At 58.5% G+C, this 15,297-nt stretch overlaps 7 protein-coding genes across 7 annotated transcripts, besides 13 other annotated features; all 7 read right to left on the bottom strand.

The window, feature by feature from the left end:
* Positions 1–64: 64 nt before the first annotated feature.
* Positions 65–90: a microsatellite.
* A 483-nt stretch (positions 91–573) lies between these two features.
* On the bottom strand, positions 574–1,890 carry Tco025E_00204 (uncharacterized protein; the record flags this gene model as incomplete). The annotated part of the gene is made up of 1 exon (XM_029367153.1): positions 574–1,890. One exon carries the CDS (start codon positions 1,888–1,890, stop codon positions 574–576), a length of 1,317 nt encoding a protein of 438 aa, XP_029232760.1.
* Positions 1,891–1,928: 38 nt separating this feature from the next.
* Positions 1,929–1,975: a microsatellite.
* Positions 1,976–2,306: 331 nt separating this feature from the next.
* Positions 2,307–2,348: a microsatellite.
* A 470-nt stretch (positions 2,349–2,818) lies between these two features.
* Positions 2,819–2,845: a microsatellite.
* Positions 2,846–2,922: 77 nt separating this feature from the next.
* Positions 2,923–2,945: a microsatellite.
* A 44-nt stretch (positions 2,946–2,989) lies between these two features.
* Positions 2,990–3,009: a microsatellite.
* A 194-nt stretch (positions 3,010–3,203) lies between these two features.
* Positions 3,204–4,445, bottom strand: Tco025E_00205 (CMP-sialic acid transporter; the record flags this gene model as incomplete). The annotated part of the gene is made up of 1 exon (XM_029367154.1): positions 3,204–4,445. The coding sequence occupies one exon, from the start codon at positions 4,443–4,445 to the stop codon at positions 3,204–3,206; it is 1,242 nt and encodes a 413-aa protein (XP_029232761.1).
* A 547-nt stretch (positions 4,446–4,992) lies between these two features.
* Tco025E_00206 (putative ATP-dependent DEAD/H RNA helicase) lies at positions 4,993–6,741 on the bottom strand (the record flags this gene model as incomplete). The annotated part of the gene is made up of 1 exon (XM_029367155.1): positions 4,993–6,741. The coding sequence occupies one exon, from the start codon at positions 6,739–6,741 to the stop codon at positions 4,993–4,995; it is 1,749 nt and encodes a 582-aa protein (XP_029232762.1).
* A 120-nt stretch (positions 6,742–6,861) lies between these two features.
* Positions 6,862–6,901: a microsatellite.
* Positions 6,902–7,612: 711 nt separating this feature from the next.
* Positions 7,613–7,647: a microsatellite.
* A 45-nt stretch (positions 7,648–7,692) lies between these two features.
* Positions 7,693–9,417, bottom strand: Tco025E_00207 (mediator of RNA polymerase II transcription subunit 24; the record flags this gene model as incomplete). Its single annotated transcript, XM_029367156.1, has 1 exon — positions 7,693–9,417. The coding sequence occupies one exon, from the start codon at positions 9,415–9,417 to the stop codon at positions 7,693–7,695; it is 1,725 nt and encodes a 574-aa protein (XP_029232763.1).
* Positions 9,418–9,561: 144 nt separating this feature from the next.
* Positions 9,562–9,580: a microsatellite.
* A 195-nt stretch (positions 9,581–9,775) lies between these two features.
* On the bottom strand, positions 9,776–11,095 carry Tco025E_00208 (RNA-binding protein; the record flags this gene model as incomplete). The annotated part of the gene is made up of 1 exon (XM_029367157.1): positions 9,776–11,095. The coding sequence occupies one exon, from the start codon at positions 11,093–11,095 to the stop codon at positions 9,776–9,778; it is 1,320 nt and encodes a 439-aa protein (XP_029232764.1).
* Positions 11,096–11,424: 329 nt separating this feature from the next.
* Tco025E_00209 (exosome-associated protein 2) lies at positions 11,425–12,264 on the bottom strand (the record flags this gene model as incomplete). The annotated part of the gene is made up of 1 exon (XM_029367158.1): positions 11,425–12,264. One exon carries the CDS (start codon positions 12,262–12,264, stop codon positions 11,425–11,427), a length of 840 nt encoding a protein of 279 aa, XP_029232765.1.
* Positions 12,265–12,394: 130 nt separating this feature from the next.
* Positions 12,395–12,446: a microsatellite.
* A 95-nt stretch (positions 12,447–12,541) lies between these two features.
* Positions 12,542–12,563: a microsatellite.
* A 208-nt stretch (positions 12,564–12,771) lies between these two features.
* Positions 12,772–12,791: a microsatellite.
* A 254-nt stretch (positions 12,792–13,045) lies between these two features.
* Tco025E_00210 (uncharacterized protein) lies at positions 13,046–14,884 on the bottom strand (the record flags this gene model as incomplete). Its single annotated transcript, XM_029367159.1, has 1 exon — positions 13,046–14,884. The coding sequence occupies one exon, from the start codon at positions 14,882–14,884 to the stop codon at positions 13,046–13,048; it is 1,839 nt and encodes a 612-aa protein (XP_029232766.1).
* Positions 14,885–15,215: 331 nt separating this feature from the next.
* Positions 15,216–15,240: a microsatellite.
* The last annotated feature ends 57 nt before the right edge of the window (positions 15,241–15,297 follow it).

Genomic DNA, 15,297 nt, shown 5'->3' on the forward strand with positions numbered 1-15,297 from the left:
CTCCCCTCTCACAACCCTACCACCGCACCGCACGTGCGTGACGCAGCCACAACTACGACGGGCGCAAACACACACACACACACACATACAAAGAAGCAAAGTCATCGGTGTTTGCGGAACATTTACATGGACGTCATATGCGTGCCCGAAGCGTGTGGAGGAGCTGCAGCGGCGGATCAACGTCAGAGCACCAACAGACACGGGCATGACCCGAGAAAAGGGGAGAAACACATACATATACACCCGCGAGAAAAGGGAGAACAAAAGAAGCAAACAAACGATGGTTCATTTCGGCGGCAAGGAGCGTCGAACGCCATAAGAGAAAAACGAAGTAATCAAAAAAGAAAGGAAAGAGAAAAAAAAACGACAATCAAAAACGTATAGTCAGCCAACCTTATCTCCAAACGTGTCAAAATCGCAACAAAAAAACGAAACAAAAAACTGTGGTTGGAACTGCAGGACAGGTTGCCCCTTTCCCCCAAAGCACCCCTTCAATCACCCAACGCCGTCCGGGGCAAACCGCCCTGCGGACTCTCAGTGGTTTTGTCCAGCTCCACGCCCCGCGCTGAATGGCTACATGAGGGTGAACAAGACCTGCGACAGGAGGTAGTCCGGGGCCGGAGAGAGCGGAAGCACCGACGGTTGCTGCAGTTCTGGCGTCATATTTTGCTGTTGGGTACCGTGCTGCTGAGAATGATCGCAGTAAGAGGTCGAAAATTGCAAGGGCGTTGCCGAAAGTTGCGTTGCCGAAGTTCTCATGTACGGCGACTGCTGAGAAGTGTACACAGGGGTAAAATGGTACCCTGTTGGGTGCGGCAAAATCGGCGGCTGTGGCTGCTGCTTTTGCGCCTGCTGTGGGTGTAGCCGTGTTTGCTGCGCTGGCGATGAGGGGTGGGCCGTTAGCATCGTCGAGGGCGCCAGGAAAACCCCACCACTCGCGCGTGGAACACCGCGGGCGTCGAAGGAGATGCCGCCTTCACGCCGAGGGTGAGCCTGCAGGACATTTGTCGTCAGACGATCAACGCCTTGTGAAAAGCGTGGCCGAGTGTTTGCAGGGCTCTGAGACAGGTTAATGGTAGTACTGAGCTCGGCGGCTTGGTTGTAGGAGAGGGGCGCTGTTATTGTTGGGGCTGTCAGCGGCATTGGCGGAGACAGGGGCGCCGGCGCGGAGGAGCTCAAATGGACGCGGTGCACAAACCGGCACAGTCTTCCCCGTGCACACTTTTCACGTTCGTAGTGTTTGCACAATCGAAGAAGTCTGCTTGAGCCATGCAGCATGGCCTCCTCGCTTCCCTTCGTCTTATAAACGTACTCTGAGGCCAGTCGTCGCCTGTCCGGCGCATTATTACTGGAGGCTTGGCTAGAACTCCCGGAGAAGTTGTTTTGGTTGATGTGAAACACAAACCCAGGTTCATGTCGCTCATACACGGCCTCCGCCAAGGAAGGAATGGGCGTCGACCAGTGCACCTGAAAGGCCTTCACCCGCCCACTGCGATGCGAGGCATCTGACAAGACGTGGCGGCTGTGAATAAAGTCGCAGAAGGAGCCGTGGGCGCAGGTTGAGCCACTGGTGTACAGCTTGCAGAGGTAGAAGGAGAAAGTGGGGGCCCCGCTGCTCTGGTTCTTCGCCAGGTAGCTCCGCGAGCCGGCCGTGGGCTCGATGAGGTCGGGGGGGATGGAGAGGGTCTCCGCCTTGTCCGCGCTAAGCACATTGAAGTAGTCCCCGGGCAGCCCGCTGGTGTTGCGGCTCCGCTGCGGCCCACCGCCCTCGTATTTGCCCTCCCGCGGCGGAGCCACGTCCTGCCGGCTGGAGGCGGGCGAGTTCGACGACTCCGCCGTCTCCACGAACACGTCGGCCCGGCCCTCAAAGAAACGCGACGGCGCCTCCATCAGCGTCTCGCGGCAATGCTGCCTGCCGGGAAAAGGAAACAAACAGCCACACGCCCACACACACACACACACACAAACAAAAACAAAAAGTAAGTGACAGATATAAAAGTATACAACCTCGTACCGGCGCCTAGCTAGATAGAGATATAGGTATGGGTAATTAAGCTACGGTGAGCGTACCAGCCTGGGCGGCTGTGGCCAAGAAAAATAATGATAAAGCGCTTTGCCTCAGCGTAGCGTTTCCACGCAGTAATAAAGAGGGGACACGAGGTGTAGAAGATGAAAGCGCTGCGCCGTGTGTCAGACACTTCTACCCTGTCTTCCTCCCTTCTGCGCTGATACGCGTGTGTCTGTGGGTGGTGCTTTGCGTAGAGTCGGCCAACAACTGCGTCGAGACAGAGAACTCCTTCACTCCCTGGTTTTGCTTTTTTTCTTTTTTGCTTCGGCTCTTGCTATTGTCCGTCAAATCCCTTTCCTTCTTGGCCTCTGCAGACGCACAGGTGGCATAGGGGTGGGAGAAGATAAGGGCGAGGCTACACAGTGGGTACGGGAAGAGCCGCACGCCCAGCATTGCCTCTAATTTCAGGCATTGGCGGGCAGTCACGTTTTAAATTTTTGGGTTGAATGACTAACTTCAATTTGTTTCCTTTCGTTTTGTTGATGTTGTCTCTCTTCACTTTCGGCTTCTGATCCCCTGCATAATTCGTGAACGGACGTTGTAACTCCCGACGATAATAGTTATATATGCGTGCAGAGACACAAGCGAAGAGCACGGCGGAAGACAGGCTGCGCGGATGTCCCCTCCTCACGCGCGCAAACAAACAAAACCCGCCTCGAGACTTGTGTTCATTGCGGCTGCAGCTCCTGCACGCCGTGTGTCTGTGCGTGTGTGGCGGGGGGGAGTTTGTGCGAATTACTTTTACTTGATTCGCCACGCCTGCGCCTCCCTCGCCTCCACACCTGGCACCAGCACCGTTGCGCACCCCACTGGCACCGCACACGCGTGGCACACCCCTGCCGCAGCAGCGGCCAACGCACACACACACATACACACAGAGAGAGAAAGAAAGAAAGAAGGCATAAGGTAAAAACTAAGGACATATATATATATATATATATTTGGTCTTGACTATAGCACATGTTAAGTAGACACAGAGGACTTTGGATGAGTGCGTTGCGCAACCCCCACACAGCTATACGGCTATTTCTGGAGAGGAGGAGGGCAAGTTGGGCCGCTGCCAACAGCCCCCGCGCCTCGCAGGGGCATTCAGCAACTGCACGCCACTCCCTCCCTCTCTCTCATGCGCGGGCCGTCAACAGCTGTACATCGTGATTGCCCCGATAGATACGACGTTGCCAATCAAAAAAAGCGCGCCCGGCGTAAACGAGTACAGGTAGGAGGAGCAAAAGCCACTCAGGGCGAGTGAGAATCCAGAGGCAAACGTCCGCATGATATTATCGGAGTATTTAAGCACCACCGCCACCACCAGCCCACCGATGGCCTGCAGCAGCACCAGCACCCAGACGAGGTAGTCAAAGCCGCGAAAGTACGCCGCAACAGAGCCCGCGAGGCCGGTCTGACGGAACTCGGCGAAACCGCCCCCGACGCCACCCAGTAGCTGGAGCGCGGCAAAGTACGCAGACGAGTAAAACGAGAGGTGTACATTTTTCGTGGAGGTAAACGAGTTCAACGAAGTCGACTTGGACTTGAAGAAGCCCTCCATGAGAACAGAGGCGGCGCTGGACATCGTGAAGGAGGCCGCCGTGGCGGCGACGCCAATTATGTAGTTCCCCTTAAAAGTACCCACTGATGACTGCCGCGAAACCGCAGAGACCCGGTTCTCCAGCTGTGCCGCGGTGACGCCGAACACCAGCAGAACGAGGGCCAGCCACTGCCGCAGTGAAAAGGTGCGCTTGAGAAAGCACATCATGAACAACGCTGTGATGAGGATTCGTGACTGGTACGTCACCTGAAAGAGCGCTGGCTCAATGTTTGCAAGGGCAAGGTAGATGCAGCAGTTCTGAAGAGAGTAGAGCACCGCCGGCAGCAGCATCCAGAGCGCACTCTGGTGGAGGAGCTCAGAGCAAAACTGCCTCTTGCACAAGCGCCATGCATCCGCCTTCGTTGGCGGTGCAATTTGCTCCAAGCCCTCCGCCACTCCGTTCTTGCAGTTGGAGTCTTCATTCAGGCTCGAACAACTTGAACTAGACGCCTCCTTGACGAAGGCAACCTTTGTGGGCTGCTGCCGCGCTTCCTCCGGCCCCCCCAAAGCCGTCGCCTTCTCGTCCATGTCGACCCCGTGCGCCCGGACGAAGCGGTAGACGTCCACGGCGCACCACACGAGCGACGCAAAGAGCTTCGTGACCTCCTGCATCAACACCACGTGCGTCACGGCGAACCGCTCGGCCCCGGCAGACGCCTGCCGCTGCTGCGTGTAACTCATGAGCATCACCACCGCCGCATTCTGAAACGACAGCAAAGACAAGAAGAACAGCTTCACCGAACAGCAGGCGTGGATCCGGGCGTAAATTGGCAAAAACGACGGCCTCCACATCTCGCCCACCCACTGCGGAAAGAAAGAAACGGTCTAACGGCACCCCCTACCTTCCCGCGAACCACCTCTAAAAACTTTGACGCCGGGCCTGGGAAGGGAGAGCCGGGAAGCAAAACGACCTCCAAGCACGGCACTCCTCCCCCTCCTTCTGCCGCTGCGAGGAGTCCCTGCCGCCGAGGACGACGCACCCACCCTCGCCACTATCACTAGCAATAGCCGTGTGGTTGTGTCCAAGACGTTGGTGAGGGCTCGCAACTACCGCGGGACGCCACCAAATGAGTAATAGAGAGCTCCACAGCAAATGAGGGAGGAAGTTTCTATGTGTGTGTGAGAGAGAGAAGGAGGGAGGGCGAAATAAAAAAAAAACGAAATGCACGAGGGAGAGAAAAGCGCACGGCAATAAGGAGGGGGTAGTTGCAGTGACGGCCCGTCTCACCTCAGCCGAGGGCACGTCCAACGGACCCAACAGCGCAAACATACGATGGGCAAGGGGGAGCGGCTAGGGGGGAAAAAGAATAACAACGACAACAAAGGCACCACGCTCCCCCTAAAGGCCAAGGGCTCGCCTTTCCGCATCCACGTCGACCCGGTCGTGCCGTCGCCCCACTTTGAAGGGAATGTTTAGTGTGTCGCAAAAGGCGCTCATCTTCCGCACCGCAAAGCGGCTCATGATAACCACCGAGACGCCAGAGCCTCCAAGCCGTCCGACACGCCCGCACCAATGCGCGTAGTCCAAGGCAGACTGAGGGGTGGCCAAAATCATGACATGGGTGAGGTCGTTGATGTCAATGCCGCGAACGGCAGAGGAAAGGCAGAGAATAAACTGTCGAACAGGCCTCGCGCCTGTGGAAGATGCATTGACGTCTAACGCCGCAGCAGGTGGGCCTGAGCGAGCCACGCCTTCTCTTCCGCCTCTCCGCTTACGCGGCTCTTGTAGCGTGTCGAGCATCTCCACTGTAAATTTGTCATCCGGCTGGGCGGGCGTCAAAACACGTTGAACGAAGAGGTCAACGCTTCCAGAGTTCGGCAAAATCACCAACGCTTTCATCTCCCCCATTGGATGTGCGGGGCTCTCATCGCCAGGCCCTGACTCCCGCACGGCGGCCGCCACGCACTCCCGCTGCTCCTCCAGGGTGTCGGCGGTGTAGAAGCGGTGCTGAATCCCATCCGGAACACGCGCCTTTGAGAGGTTCCCTGTCGCTTTTGCCTTCTGGGCAAAGCTTTCCATCTCGCTCTCAAAAATGCGGGAGGTCCTGGACTCGAGCACGCTCTTCTTCAAAAACCGCCGCACGTGGTTGACGGTTGACCCCGCGAGAGTGGCGCTCGTGAACACCAGCTGCACCGGCGCCTGGTACTTGACGAAGCGGTAGAGCTCCTTCATGAGCAGATTCCCCGCCGCGTCCGGGCGGGTGGAGGGGAGCACGTCGTCCACCTCGTCCACCACCACGAGGTCAATGCTCGGCAGCACGGGGGTGAGGGCGAAGGAGTGCTTCCTGCGCCCCGCCGCCGCCTCACGGCGAAGGATGGATTGCTTGCGGCGCTGAAAAAACTCCCAGAACACCTCCGGCGTTGCCACGCACACGTATGGCCGTCGGTCCAGCGAGCGCACAACGTTGCCCGCCGCGTCGCGGACGAGCTCCCGCGTGAGGCGCTGGTACACCACGCTGGGGGGCACATCGCTGGTGGCGGCAAACACCAAGCGGTCATCCGCCTCAAACCACCACATCTCCTGCATCCACCGCGCAATCTGGCGGCAGAGGTGGTCGTTCTGCGCGAGGAACAAGACAGAGAAAAGCTTCATCGGCCCATCCCGCATCAGACGGGCGACGAGAGCCAGACACAGCGCAAATGTCTTCCCAGTCCCCGTCGGGGCACAGAGGGCCACGTCCTGCTGGGCGTACAGGTGCTGAAGAGCGCGCGCCTGGACCATCGTCAACCCCTGAAAGCCGGCCCCGGCCCCACCGCCGCGCAAAGAGGCATCACGCGGAGATGCCTCGGACGAGAAGCGTCGGTGCAGATACTGCACCAGATGTGGGGGAAGCCCCATTCGCTCTGAGTCCAGCTTTGCCACCGGCTTCTGCGAAAGCTCCTGCAACGAGCTCGTCTGCAGCGCCGCTTCATCAACGACGATGTCGGAGAGAGACGCCACCGCACGCAGCGGCTCCGGCCGCCGCGGCGTAAAGACCAACGGCCTGCAATCGGAGGAGCGGATGTCCGTGAATTCCTCTGGAACGTCCCGAAACCGCCGTGGCAGTCGCTTCTCTTGACGCCAGAGCAACGCAAAGCACCGTCGCATCCGTCACCGGCAACCCCAAAGCACCCACAACTGCCGTGTCTACACCGCGCCGTGGGTCCTCTCCGTACCTCGCCAGTGCCGTATCGCCTGGCAGAAAGACGAGGCGGAGAAGCGGGGGCCAAGAAAGAAAGAAAAAAGAAAGAAAGAAAGAAAGAAGAAACAGTAATACACACAACGGTTGAGTTGCATGCGCACCCATCTGCGCGTTTCAATTTGTTACCAATGCGACGTCAAACACGGCAGGAGCAACACTCAAGACACATACAAACAACAGCAGCGGCAGCATTCCCCTCCACTTCAGTCCCTTTTTTATCCAGCCCACGTGCGTGAATATACTGTGAGCGGAGCAGGCGGGGAAGCGGGGTTTACCTGCCGCACCATCCCGCCCCGCCCTTCCTAAATGCATAAAGGCATGACTCACACGGTGCCCCTGCCATCAATCCCTACTTTGTATTCCCCACGCACTACTCCTCCGTCTCAGAGCTGCTGGATTCTTCTACCTCCGCTTCGCTCTCCTCGTGTTCCGACGGTTTATTGACTGGCTGAGCCTCCTTACAGCGGTATTTCATAATTTCGAGCGACGCGGGGCGGTAGTAATTGGCCCCAGAGCACGCAATACCAAGAGCGGGCATGATCAAATCTGCGTCGTAGCTGTTATTGTTGTTTCTCTTCCTCTTTGCGCTTGCTTCGCTGTGTGGCCTTTAACGTCCCGCCTTGGCGTTCCCCCCTACCCACTACTGACGCCTACCGCCTGTCTCTATGGTGTGCCTTCTCAGGCCGCCGGAGTGTTTCACCTAAATATTACTCTCGGGCACCCGCTGTGCGGGGGCAAAGAGGCAACAAAAAATTTTGGGAAAAGTGTCGCACGAGTCACCCCACTTCCACGCACCGCCCCCACCCCACGCCTGGCTTCCCTCCCCTTCTCCCCTCTTTCTTCCAGAGAGCGTTGTTTCAGAGAAAAATATACAAAAACCTCTCGAAGGGAATCACTGGTTGCCGGGCGGCGAGTTCTGCTGCAGAGGAGAGAAATTCCAAACTCATCTCCAGCGCCCCCTGTTCCTCGCGCACGCGGCCCATGCCCTCGTGCGCGGCGCCAAGGGCGGGGTTGGAGTGAATAGCCAATTGGAAGTAGTGTGACGCCTCGACCAGAGATGTGGCGCGGAGAGATTGCGGGTGATTGGCCTTGAGGGCCTCAAGGAGGTAGAGGCGACCCAGATGGACGTACGACTCCGCGTGTGCCGTGCATACTTCAAGCGCTGTACATAGCATGGTACGCAGCGAGAGCACCTCAGGTTCATCCAGCAGAGTTCGCTGCTCCTGCATATTCCGCTCGTCCTCGAACACCCGCAACTCGGAGACGTCGTCACCGATTCCTGCCGCGCCGTGACTCTGACGAACCGCGTCCACGAGTTTCTCAAGGCGGTCAAGCTTTATTCGCGCGGCGCAACAAACGAGGTCGGCGTAGGCCCTGCCGTGTTCCTCCTTCGCCTCACTCACGTACTCCAATCCTGCCCGCACCGCGATTTCGGCGACGGCGGGGCAGCCAACCTCCAAAGCGACGTATGCCAGCAGCGCCCAGTGCCCCGCCACGCGAGACTCCCCGTGCAGGTGGCTGCTCCAACCCCCATCCGCAATGACGGTCAAGCCAATTTCTGGCGGAAGCGGAAATTCCTCCGAACCCGCTCGCGTTGCCGTGTATTGAGCCGCCGCTTGAACGCGTGCTACAAGCACCGCCAGCAGCTCCTCAAAGTCTTCACGTCCATGCTGATGCGGGTCGTTCGTCACATACCGCATCACGGTTAGCACGAGTCCTCCCGGAATGTACAGCGGGTGCGACTGCTCCGTGCCGTTGGCCACTTCCAGGGCCTTGTCGTACTCTCCAGTTGCAGAATATAAGAGAGAAAGCAGCACCAACGCGTTGGCATCCGCCCGATTTTCTCCCAACAATTTCTGCACCAGCGACAAGGCACTTTGCGTCTCCCCAAGAACGGCCATAAGCCACGCAAGCTTCACAAGTTGTATCACTTCCGTGGGAAAGGCGGCACTCCGCAGTGTACCGGCCCCAGATGTGCCTCGCGCCAGCCTCATTGCCATCGCCTCCAGTGCGCTTCGACTTTCCCTCTCTTGCACCACGCAACCAAGACGGTAAAAGGACCATGCAAGGTGGGTGGTGGTTAGCGGGCAGTGGTGGGCGTCCACCGCCATCTCAGCCAAGCGCACACCGGCGTGAAGCGAAGAGACGCTTCCTCCCCTGATTCCAAGGTAAGAAGCCAACATAAAAAATCTTGCCGCCAACTGCCGTCGTGGTGTGGAAGGGGCGGAAGACTCTAAAACGACGTCTGTCGAGGGCGCATCAGACAGCGCGCTTACCCTGTGGCCGTCATCGTCAGTGCCTTTGCACTCTCTGCTGGGAGGGGAGGCGGGAGACTGGCTGTGGAGAGGCCTTTCTTCCATCAGCGCCTTGGCGGTGTCCTCCAGCATCTGCAGGAGGCGCTTTTGAGACACCTTTCGGTTGTGCAGGCAAAACATGGCGAGCTCCATCCACTGCCGCGCCGAGACGGGGGGCATGAAGGCGGCGTGCTGAGAGGTGTTCACCAACCGAGGTGGGACCGCCTCAACGGCGCTGAGCGCGGCAACCACGGAGGCGCCGCCGGCGCGCGGCGCAGAGCGGAGCATTAATAGACGAGTTACTTTGATGCCCTACCCGCCCTGTGGGGAACAAATGCATGCAACCGCCACACCCGCGCCCTCGATGCCTACGTACGCTGCGTCGGCTTGCTGCAGAGTGACTGGCCCACACACGGAAACACACTCACGCACAGAGAGAGAGAGAGAGAGAAGTTGCAGTGACACGAAGGAATCTCCCCCTCAGAATCTGTCTGTGAACGAAAAAAAAAATATATAGATGGATGGGCGGAAAGAAAAGAACAGGTTACGACGACCACTCATTACACACCGGCAGACGAGCACATCAAAAAAAAAAACGAGTCGGGATTCTCTTTTTGGTGCTGCGACGTCTCCTCCGTTGAGGTGCTCACACCCACCTTCGGTGGTTCTCACTGATGTCGTAGTCCGCCGGGAGCAGCTCGTCCGCCTGGCGAATGATGGTGCCTTGACGCAGCGACACAATATTCAGATGGTCGTCCAGCACACCGCTTACAAGTGAGTGATCCTTCAACACCGCGCCGTTAAGGCCCTCTGACGCCGCAATCGCCTCCTCCACAGAGGACATGCGCAGCAGCGCGGCTCCCGTGAAGGAGCCGCTCCTATCGTCGATGGCGATGCGCACGTCCTCCACGCGCCCGTACTCGGAGAAGGAAACACGCAGCTGGTCCACTGTGAGCCAGTACGGTAGACCGTCCACCACGACATCAGGGACAAATGCGTGCAGAGGCAACGCGTTCGCGCCATCCTTTTCATCCTCCGCTTCGGTAGCAGCTTCAGGCGGTGGACCTCCGACAATCTCTACAGACACATCGTGCAGCACACGATCCAGATCCGCCAAAGTGTATGCGTCAAAGGCGGGGTTGTGAAACGCTATAAACGCCAACTCGGGGTAGTAAGCACTGCGTACGGCCTTCAGGGCGTTGTCTGTGGAGTCAACCGAAACAATAAAATCCTGCACAACAGCCACCGTAGCCTCCGTGTGGCCCACATCCACACTGCCCTGATGCTGCTGCTGCTGCTGCTGCTTCGGTTGCTCTTGTTGCTGCAACAGCGTGCATGATACTTGTCCGTAACGGCCAAAAAAACGATTCATGGTTTCCTCGTTGTGCACGGACTCGGAAACCATACGGACAAACAAATGTGTCGTCGTCTTCGCAGAACTCGCAGGCGCAGCTTCTACCGGTGGACGAACATGAAACAAGAACTCCGTCGCGGATGGTTCTTCCTCAACTTCCGCAGTTTCGGTCTGCGGCGAGGATTTCAGTGTCCTTTCCTCCCCGTCCACGGCAACCACCCCTTCCGCTTCTCTCTCCACTGCCGCGTCTGTGGGCGTCGGTTTTGGGTGTCCCGGCGGCACAGGCCCCTCCATCTCTGCGCGTGCCCTTTTTCTGCTGCCGGCATGGAGTGACGGTTGCCGGCGAATGGGGCCGGGAGGCGCGGCAGCGAACTCAGGAAATGACAGGAAAGAGAGAACGTGAAGGTGCACCTCGCGCGGGCACAGAGACCCAAAGCGCCGCTGCAGACACAGCAGAAGCAGCCTTGCGTGCCGCTTGGCCGCGGAGCTAACGCACGAGAAGAAGAGCGGCAGCAGGAAGGAGTTCTCTAGGAAGGCGGCATGGAGGTGCGGCACCAGGTGGAGGAGCCGCGCCAGGTGGTGGTGATGCAGGTCACGGGTGAGAACATCCATCGGGCCGCGGCTCGTGCTCTCCCTCAGGCCGCCGTTCAGCTTAACTCCTGCCTCCTGCTGCCCCCCGCCCCTGCTTCCTCCTTCGTGCCCCGTTGCGCGGTCTTGGCGCGCAGCACAAAAAGAATAAAAAAAAAGGGAGAAAAAAAAGGCCTAAGCAACGCACAGAAATAGAACGGGAGAGAAGTGCACCCGCGTGCCCCGGGGAGGAAAGGGAGGGGGCACAACGCAACGGCACCGCTCGGGTGCCCTTTTTCCCCTTTTTTTGTTGTGGGTGTTCCCCTGGCGCCAAATTTACTCGTCGCTTACGCCGCGTCTCCGGCCGCGCCACTTCATTCGACGGCGGGATTGCCGGACTTGAGAATCGCCGAGCGGAGTGTTGCACTGCGCGACGTCAGCATGTCAATCGCCCCGGTCAGGGCGGGCACAAGCAGTGGAAACTTCCCGTGATGCACGAGGGCGACAATTCCGTCCGCCTCATCCACGACCACCGTGAGAACCCCGTCCGCCACGCTCTCCTCCGCGGCGTTGGTGTCAAGCAAAAAACGCATGTCACCCGCCGCCGCCGAGACGCCGATAGTGGCAGCCACAGGCATCCTATGAAAGCGCAGGCACCTGCTTTCTACCACGTCGCCACTAGGAAGGCGTGCCTTGGGGAGCGTCAAATTATGCAGGGCAGCAACAGCCGTGTGAAGGGCCGCAGCCCGGAGTCCGCCGTCGGCGTTCATCACAGTCAGCTCCACACGTAGAACCCAGCAAGCCTCGCCACTAATCACGCAAAGCGCGGCAAGATCCAGGCAGGAGATAATGGTGGAACGCACAAAGCGGGCCACCTCATGCAGTGTTCCTTCTATCTGGACTGCGCTGTAGCTCGGGAAAAACGGGGCCGTGACATCCACCGTAAGCCGACCCTCCTCAGGGTATCGTGACTGCGGTGGGCCAAACACACCGGTGACGGTGCAACCCAGGCTTGTTCCCGTCTCGTCTGTGTACAGCTTGGAGGCCAACAGACTGTTTGTCTTTGCCGCCTGTCGGTCGTCGTGAAGGATATGCGGGGCCCGGATAGCGTCGAAGGAGCGCCCGTCCAACCGTTTGCCCTGGGCGAGGAGGCGAATGACGTGCTGCTTAAACGAACTGAGCTCCACGGCCCCTGTGGCGGGTGGAAGAGACATGCAGAGGACTTACCTTTCCTGTGCGTGAAGGCATAGGCACGCCAACGGTGGCGTGCATCATTGAAGAAGAGGAGCGCAAAGAAAAAAAAAGACAACGTGCGGAGAAGAACACATATTCCACCGCAATTCGTTTATGATTATGATTATTATTTTTTTATTTTTCACTTCTCTCTTTTTTTTTTGCCTTTCAGCTTCTCTTTTCATTCACTCCTCCCCTCCCGCACAGCGTCGCGCTCAGCTTCTTCGTGAGTTCCACTCTCCTCTCGTTCCGTGCCCGGCCGCAGCCGCAGCAGCAGCAGTGTGTGGGGGGCTCAAGTTGTCATCGGAACATCTTTCGTTTTTTTTCCTGCAAACATTTTCATTTCTCTTTCGCTTTTTCTCTCTTTCGTCGCTTTTTTTTCTGTTTTATCTACCTTCCCCTTTTTTCGTTCTATCTTTCTTTTTCTTTTCTTTTCATTCGCCTCTTCGGCCTCAGTTGTCGTTGCTTTTCTCGTTTTTCGTTTCCGTGCGGCTGCGGCGGCGGCGGCAGGAATGAGGTGGGCACCCCGCAAAGCAAAAGAGAGAGAGAGAAAAAAAAATGAAGGAAAAGTGGGCCCATCCCAAACATTGCAGGCGCCCACACATAAACCGGCGAGAGATCTCATATAAGTCCGCGCATGTGTGTGTGTGTGTATATATATCACCCTTAGCACGCGCGCGCGGCAAAGCCGAAGACATGTATACGTAAGTTGCCTCAGGACACCGAAAACAAACACGCACAAACAGATACAAAAAAAAAAATCTACAAAATTAGTTTTGTCCCACACTCCGCGCAGAACCGTTGAGTCCCGGCATGAAGCTTTACACCACACTCAAAGCAAAATCGCAGCTTTTTGCCCTCAGTGGAGCCACGCCGCATCGCCGTCCCGCTCTTAGGTTGCGGGGGAGAGCGGGCACTTTTTGCGGTGGCAACGCCGGGGGCGGACGCGGTTGGAGGTGACGCGTCTTCCGGCGGCGGCGGCGGCGGCGGCTGCTGCTGCTGCCGCCCGGCCCCAGACCCGGTGCGCCCGCCACGAGGAGTGTCACGTCCATGTTTCTTGTTTGCCTCATGGGCGGCAGCGGGAGCCAGCGGGTGATGGTCCGCGGAGGCGGAATTGCGGGGGCGCGGTTTATTGCGCTCCAGACATACATCCTCGTGCTTCGCCAGGCGTCCAACGTTGAAGGTTCGGTTGCAAAAGCGGCACCTTGGCAGCTCCTCCGCCTTATGCAAGTCCGCCTGCAAGCGAGAGGCAACGTTCTTGAAGCGAGACACATTGTTCAAGGGAATTTTTACGACGCGCCTCTGTACGGCAGCGTCATCATCACACGGTTGGGAATCATCCCAAGTCGGGGCCGAAGCAAAAGCGGCTGTTGCTGCCGCAGGGTCGGTGGCATCGCTGCCAGCACTTGGCAACGCATCGTCCACAGGAGGGTTCTCGCGTCTGCCGTCATCCGTCAAGCCCAGCGAAACGGCGCTTTGCTTAGGGGTTTCTTGGGCTTCATTACTTGTACTTTGCTTCTCCACCGCCACAGCAACTGCGCTGCCCCTCAGCGCCTCCTCCGGCTGGACTGAACTTTTTGCATTCACGGTGGTCAGTCTTCGCGCCACTGAAGATGTGGCATCTGGTGCATCGGGTGCAGCGGAAGCCGCGGCGTCACCACCGACGTTGGTGCCCTCATCACCATCCGTGTCTTCTTGCAGAGAAAACGGCGCATCCACACGAGGTGGCGTTTCCGCTAACGAGTCATTCCCCAACGCGACGGAACTCACAAGAGGAACGCCTGCAGGTTGCGGTTGAGGTGTCGCGGGCGCAGACGATCGCGCCGTCTCTGTCAGGGCGGCGTCCTGCGCCGCGACCGGCAATGGCCGTTCGTCCAACGGCACAGCCCCAGTTGACTTTGGGCTAGAACGAGCAGGAGCAGATTCACTCCGTGTCTTCCTCGGGGGGTTTCCGCACGCGTTTCGGCCAGCGGATGGGCGGGTTACCGGCCGCGACGCACTTGCCGCGCCCGGTTTGCAACTACGCTGATGAACCTCCAAGCGGTCCGGAAGAAACGTCCGTCCACAGTTTCCGCACTTTAAAAGCATATTCGTGTTGAAGTGCTCAATCTGCAGCTCATTGAAGCGGTCGAGCTGCTTGCGCCTCAGTCTGCCTCCTGCGCTGGCGCCGCTGGCCCCACCAAGCGTGGTCCACTCCTTCATCTGTTTTTCGTGCTCCTCCGGGTTCAGCGGCCTTGGGCCTCGCCTTGCCGGATCCATGCGCTCCCACTCAATGAGCTTCTTGACGTAGCACTGCGGTTGATGGATGGGCAAGCTGGCGGAGCCGAACTGTAGTCCACAGAGGTAGCAGAAGAGAAAATTGGGGCGAGCGCCCTGTCCGCCGCCCCGTGAGCTCGCCTGCCTCGCCGAAGGTCGCTCCTGCATCTCCTCCTCAAGAACTTTATACAAACCCCGCGTCACAATAAGGCCCGGCGCCGAGCCGCTGCTGCACCTCGGTGAGGTTGACTCTGACGACGCGCGCAGTTGCGCTCGGCGCGGGGTCCGCGGCGTTGCGGCACGCAACGAAGGGCTCTTGCACGGGTCACGATGCCTGGAGCTCATTGTCTCGTCCTCCCCATGCGCCTCTTCCAGTTTGGGCCGTTCCTTGGTGACAGCTGCTCTTCTCTCTCGCTCTATCCCCTTGGGCTTTTGCCTTGGCACCGCCTTATACCGCTCTTGGAGACGAGTTTCTTTTCCTTTTGTTCCTCTACGTGTGTGGGGGGGCACCTTCACCCGTGTGTGCACCCCAGTGCGACGTGTGTGGGAGCCGGCCGAATGCGCCCCTCCCGCAAAACAAAAGCCGCAAACGCAAAGAGGCAGAAGTGGAGCGCGTGCAAGTGGGGGGCGGTGCCGCAGACACCTCAGTACACGCGCACGACGCGTGCGTGTGTGTGAGAGAGAGAGAGACAGAGAGTGAGCGGGGAAGGGGGGAGGGTACCCACCTCGGCTGCATGGCGCTAGCAGCATGTGCAGCA

This window comes from Trypanosoma conorhini (assembly GCF_003719485.1).
Source record: "Trypanosoma conorhini strain 025E chromosome Unknown Tco_14.4_contig_00003, whole genome shotgun sequence".
Classification (NCBI taxonomy): Eukaryota; Euglenozoa; class Kinetoplastea; order Trypanosomatida; family Trypanosomatidae; genus Trypanosoma; species Trypanosoma conorhini.